This window comes from Benincasa hispida, unplaced genomic scaffold (assembly GCF_009727055.1).
Source record: "Benincasa hispida cultivar B227 unplaced genomic scaffold, ASM972705v1 Contig736, whole genome shotgun sequence".
In the NCBI taxonomy this organism is placed as follows: Eukaryota; Viridiplantae; Streptophyta; class Magnoliopsida; order Cucurbitales; family Cucurbitaceae; genus Benincasa; species Benincasa hispida.
In genome coordinates this window covers 58,643-64,396 of record NW_024065080.1, presented here as the reverse complement: position 1 = coordinate 64,396, position 5,754 = coordinate 58,643, and the positions used below count along the sequence as shown (strand labels likewise).

At 35.0% G+C, this 5,754-nt stretch overlaps 1 protein-coding gene across 1 annotated transcript; it reads left to right on the top strand.

Annotated features, from left to right (window-relative positions):
- Window positions 1-1,096: 1,096 nt before the first annotated feature.
- On the top strand, window positions 1,097-3,898 carry LOC120069986 (GDSL esterase/lipase At1g54790-like). Its single transcript, XM_039021834.1, has 5 exons — window positions 1,097-1,513; window positions 1,955-2,158; window positions 2,248-2,417; window positions 3,109-3,379; window positions 3,471-3,898. The coding sequence occupies exons 1-5, from the start codon at window positions 1,288-1,290 to the stop codon at window positions 3,737-3,739; spliced, it is 1,140 nt and encodes a 379-aa protein (XP_038877762.1). The 5' UTR covers window positions 1,097-1,287; the 3' UTR covers window positions 3,740-3,898.
- The last annotated feature ends 1,856 nt before the right edge of the window (window positions 3,899-5,754 follow it).

The following is a 5,754-nucleotide window of genomic DNA, read 5'->3' as shown; positions in this document are numbered from 1 at the left end:
TTTTTTTATTTTTAGTTTTTGAAAATTAAACCTATAAAAACTATTTTTATGTCTAAATTTATTGCTTTGTTATCCACATTTTACTAATGTTTTCAAAAACCAAGCAAAAATTTGAAAACTAAAAAAAATTAAGGTCATGCTTGGTAACCATTTTATTTTTTGTTTTTGTTTTTAAAAATTAAGTCTATGAATACTACTTCCATCTCCAAATTTCTTCATTTGTTATCTACTTTTCAACAATGATTAAAAAACCAAGCCAAATTTTGAGAACTAAAAAAATAGCTTTCAAAAGATTGTTTTTGGAATTTGGAATTTGGCTAAAAATTCAACCATTGTACTTAAGAAAGATGCAAATCATGGTAAAAAATGTGGAGAGATAGGGTTTATTTTAAAAAACAAAAACAAAAAAACCAAATGGTTACCAAATGGAGCATTAGTTTTTATTTTTATTTTTGGAACTTGACTAACAATTAACTCTTATCCTCAAGAAATATGCAAATAATGGTAAGAAATTTAGAGAAAGTATATTTTATTTTAAGAAACCCATAAACCAAAATGAAATAATAACCAAATAAAATTAAAGTGATTACCAAACAGAACCTAAAGTTTTCTAATTTCTACTCCATCAACAAACGTATGTTTAAGTCTAGCAATAAATTAAATTTATTTATTATTATTATTTTAAAGTTTGAGATTTAATTCTTCCTATCATTTAACTTCTTATTTTTTTAGATGAAAAATAGAAAAATTATTTTAAATGATAAAATTTTTGAAAATATTTATAAATAATATTAAAATATGACGGTCTATTTATTGAATTATCTATTCTAAACAGCTGAAAATATTTATATAAATAATAATCTGTGGCTATTTGTTGTAGGTAAAGAAATTTGGTTATATTTATAAATATTTTGATTTGTATATTTGAAATCGACACTGAAAAATAATGATTAATACTCCATCACATGACAAAAATTCTCACATGTTAAAGCGGGTCCCCTGCTTATAAAATTGCTCCATCTGCTTTAGGCATCCAAAATCACAAGTCACAGCAAATTCCTACGGCTACGCTACAAAACCGTATCCCTTGCCATTGCTTTGTCCCTTCCTCATCCTTCCTTCGTCTTTTTGCTTTTACTGCACACTGAACTGACCCACCATTACCAACCATTCCTTCAACGCCATCACTTTTCTTCTTCCATTTCTGGGTTCTCATCACTTCTCCCATATAAATGCAACCCCCACATCAATGCCGCACCCAAATCCTCCTCCCTTCCACCGCCGGCCATGCCCGCTCTCACCCAAATCCTCACCTTCTTCCTCCTCTGCCTTCCCATTGCCAGATCCAACCCTTTCTCAAGCCCGGCGGTTTTCAACTTCGGAGACTCCAACTCCGACACCGGCTGCCTTGTGGGTGCCGCCATTGAGACCATTAACCCCCCGTATGGCCGCCGCTTCTTCGGACATCCCTCTGGGAGATACTGCGATGGCCGCCTCATCGTTGATTTTCTCTGTAATTTTCTGTTTCGCTTCCACCCTTTTCGGTTTTCAACTCTACGATCTCACATGTCCCCTGTTTTTCTTCCCCATTTTCCTGATACTTTGATTCTTGGGTTTCTCTGGAATTTCTGTTCCGTGGTTGATTTTCCATTTAATTTTCTGTTCTGCGAGTTGGGTTTTCGTTTTTCGTCTCTGCAATCTCGTATTTCCCTTGTTTTTCACCTTTTTAGATGCCTTAGATTCTCGTTGATTTTCTCTCTCTCTCTCTCTTTTTTTTTTTTCACTTCTTAACGCTCCCATCTCCCACTTCCCCTGTTTTGTTATTTTCACGAGTAATTTTCTGTTCTTTTAAGTTTTCCCCGTTCTCTCTTTTTCAATACGAGAGATTCTTGTGCTTTTTCTGCAATCGTGTGCTAACCTTTTTCAATGTTCTTTGCGATCTTATTTCCCGCAGTGGATGCCATGGATATGCCTTATTTGAATCCGTATCTTGATTCCCTTGGCGCGCCAAATTTTCGAAAGGGATGCAACTATGCAGCGGCAGGCTCGACTGTTCTTCCAGCAACTGCTACCTCTGTTAGCCCTTTTTCGTTTGGGGTTCAGGTGAATCAGTTTCTTCATTTCAAAGCTAGAGTTCTTGAGCTTCGAGAAGGAAAAGGTATTTTGGTAATCTTGTTGAACATGAAGATTGAAATCCGGGAGAGAACATACAATTTTTTTAAAGATCTTTTCAGTTGCTTTCTTTAGGTGGTAAGAAACTTGATAAGTATCTTCCAGCTGAAGATTACTTCCAGAAGGGGCTTTACATGTTTGATATTGGTCAGAATGACCTTGCTGGTGCATTTTACTCCAAAACTCTTGACCAAATTCTTGCCTCAATACCTACCATTTTAGCTGAGTTTGAGAGTGGAGTTCAGGTTAGATTTAATGCTTTCTTTCAAGTTATCTTTGCACAATGGCAATTTACTTTAGATGTGTTTTTAAACTACTTGATTTTGTGTTGGATTTAGGTATCTTTTTTTTATATCTGGATATTTTTATAGCTTGATTTTTAGTGTTTTTGGAGGTTACTTTGTATAATTGCTTGGCTGTTGATGATGGTTTTAGTCGAAATAATCATCTTTTATAGAAATATTAAGCCACTAATCCTTAATTGGCCTCAGGGTAGCTAAAGTTTGTGCTTGTTCTATGAGATTAGTTGAGAACATAAATGGGGTCGGGCACTAACATATATAATATAAAATCTGACCTGTTAGGCTGAAACTTAAGTATTGCTTGCCCCATGTGTAAAATGTGGGAAAACAGAACAAGGAGACGGTGAAAGTTCAATTTCATTTTCTATATCATATGATAAGACTTTATAGCTGCAAAATATTACATTTATGTTGATTATCCTTATTGGAATACCTTGAATCTATTATCTAGCATTCCAAATGACCAAGCACAGGAGCCTTTGAATTTTTAATCTTATATTTTCTCTCTAATAATAAACTGTTCTCTCTCTCTTCTACATGTACACTTGTAGACTTGTATGTCTACTTTCTACATGTACGCTTTTTGTTTTCTTTGTTTGTCATTCCATAATAATCCCCTTTGCCTATTTTTCAGAAACTGTACGACCAAGGGGCCAGGAATTTTTGGATACACAACACAGGTCCCTTAGGATGCTTGGCTCAGAATGTTGCTAAATTTGGAACTGACCCATCAAAGATTGATGAATTTGGATGCGTCAGTTCACATAACCAAGCAGCCAAGCTCTTCAATCTACAGCTTCATGCTCTCTGTAAAAAGCTGCAGGGCCAATATACCGATGGCAACATCACATACATTGATATCTACTCGATAAAATCGAATCTTATTGCCAATTATTCACGACTGGGTTGGCCATCTTGCTGTTCTTTGTAGATTAGTCTAATTTTCTGTTAATCCTGTTGAATCTAATGACTTGTTCCATTTTGTTTGTATGGCAGGGTTTGAACAACCTATAATGGCTTGCTGTGGCTATGGAGGTCCACCTCTTAACTACGACAGTCGAATTGTCTGTGGACAAACGAAGACGTTGAATGGGACGTTGGTCACTGCAAAAGGCTGTGACGATAGCTCGGAGTATATCAATTGGGATGGAATTCATTACACTGAAGCTGCAAATCAGTATGTGTCATCACAAATACTCACTGGGAAATATTCTGATCCACCCTTCTCAGACAAAATGCCTTTCCTTCTCAAGCTCAAGTTCTAGTTGCCTTACATTCATTACACAATTGATAACTGATTTATATATGTCTAAATGTAAGCATTCATTTGGGATTTGAAACTAAGATCTGACAATGGGTTGCGTCAGTGACTGTGAGGTGGCTATGAACATGGAATCAAATAATTCATATCTCAATTCATTTTATGGCTCCTGTTTCTAGATTGCAAACACAGTACATATGCGCTTAGATGAATCAAAATTATTAGTGTTTTAAACAAAGTATAACTTTGCTCCCCCATTCTTCGATGGATTGTGAAACAATATGAATTCAATTTAGATAACACTTAGGTGCATCCCTTCTCTCACCACTCACATTAAAAAATATTAAAATATTCTAAAAAAACAAAAAAGTAAAATTTACCATATGACAAGTTATGATCGGACAATTTGGTAGGATACACAAAAATAGATGCTATCTATGATGTACCTAAGTATTTTTCATTCAAAATCTATCTAAACAATGTTAAAATTTTGGTTTGAATATATATATATTTTTTAACTTTCAAGTTCATTCTATTTTGTCCCGAAACTTTCAAACATGTCCATATTTGGACCTTGAACTTTTAAATTTGTTTCACTTTGATTCTTGAACTTTCAAATGTGAGTTTTAAGTTTTAATCCATGATTTTTAAGAGAATAGTTTAAATTCTAAACTAATAATTGTTGGGGTTGATGTCATAAATCTCGTGGTTCTTGTAGTTTGCATACTATATTCGAATTATATATTTAATAAAATAAGGTGTTATTTTATTCAAAAATTAGATTGCATTAACATAATCCAATAAACTAATACACGAGGTTCCTTTATGTAACTTGAACATGTGTGTGGTAGACATACAGGTAGATCACATTTAAGTAACAACCTAAATTGTATGTAGTATATGGATAAGATTGGGTGCCTTATCCTGATAACACTACGGATACGACCCACTTTGTAAATGTTACAAGAGTTGTAAGTGTTATAAACGATGTGATCCATATCGTTCATGTGGAGATATACAAGTGGGGGTATCCTATACAAAGAGTTTGTATAATACCGGACAACGAAATGATTAGTCTCTCTTTATAACACCGTTAATTGAAGAGTCTACATTTCATAGGATGACCATAGGTAACTCGACCTCAATCTTGAGTGAATTATGAACTCCTGTCTATAAGGGCAACCCTTTGATTTGTATGGGTGAGAGTGGTCAGTTTCGCCGACTCAATATGCATACCATTTTGGGGATTTGTTCGAGTAAGCAGCTGAGAACATAGCTACACAAGATGCAACTCACTCCTTCTCGTCTTTAGGGTAAGTAGATGAATTTCTCCCTTAAGGGTTGATTCCGGGTTTTGAACAATGAGGCACCACCCTTTCAATAGCCAGAGAGGGATTTAGTTTATAGTTGGACTATAAACTGATTGTTCATTAGTAGGATCAGTGGTACTTAAGAATTTAGATGTAATTACAGGGGTAAAACAGTAATTTGATCCAACTGTAACTATGGACAATTCGTGAAAGGTCGACTTACTGTTGATTGATTATATCCGTGGACACAGAAATATATCTACAGTGCGAAGAGTGCGATCGTTCAGCAAGCTACTATACGATTGTGTAGCAAACGCAACATGATCGTGTAGCAAACTCTACACGATCACATAGCATTAGCTATGCGATCGTTTAGCAAATGTTACACAATTGTATAGCAAAAGCTACCTGATCGCATAACATGAACTACCTGATCGTTTAGCTATAGCTACACGATTTGGAACCTATGTTCGTCTTCTCCATCGAAACAACACTCTACAACCCTTCTTTGAAGCCTCCGGAACATCACGAGCGACTCAAAAACTTCAAATTACAGACTTGATTACAACAATTAATGCCCAAAAATGTAGGGGCCTTTACAAACCAAATTTGTAAATTAAAGAAAGCCTTAAACAGAGCATTCTATCCTGAAACATCCATCAACAAATCCATCCACAACCATTCATTGCATGAACCAGAATGTAGAATA

Excerpts from the sequence above, each read along its gene's own strand:
- LOC120069986 (XM_039021834.1), top strand. The coding sequence starts at position 1,288 with ATGCCCGCTCTCACCCAAATCCTCACCTTCTTCCTCCTCTGCCTTCCC. Across the intron at positions 2,418-3,108 it reads AGTTTGAGAGTGGAGTTCAG|AAACTGTACGACCAAGGGGC; the intron begins GTTAGATTTAAT and ends CCTATTTTTCAG. Across the intron at positions 3,380-3,470 it reads TGCCAATTATTCACGACTGG|GGTTTGAACAACCTATAATG; the intron begins GTTGGCCATCTT and ends TTTGTATGGCAG.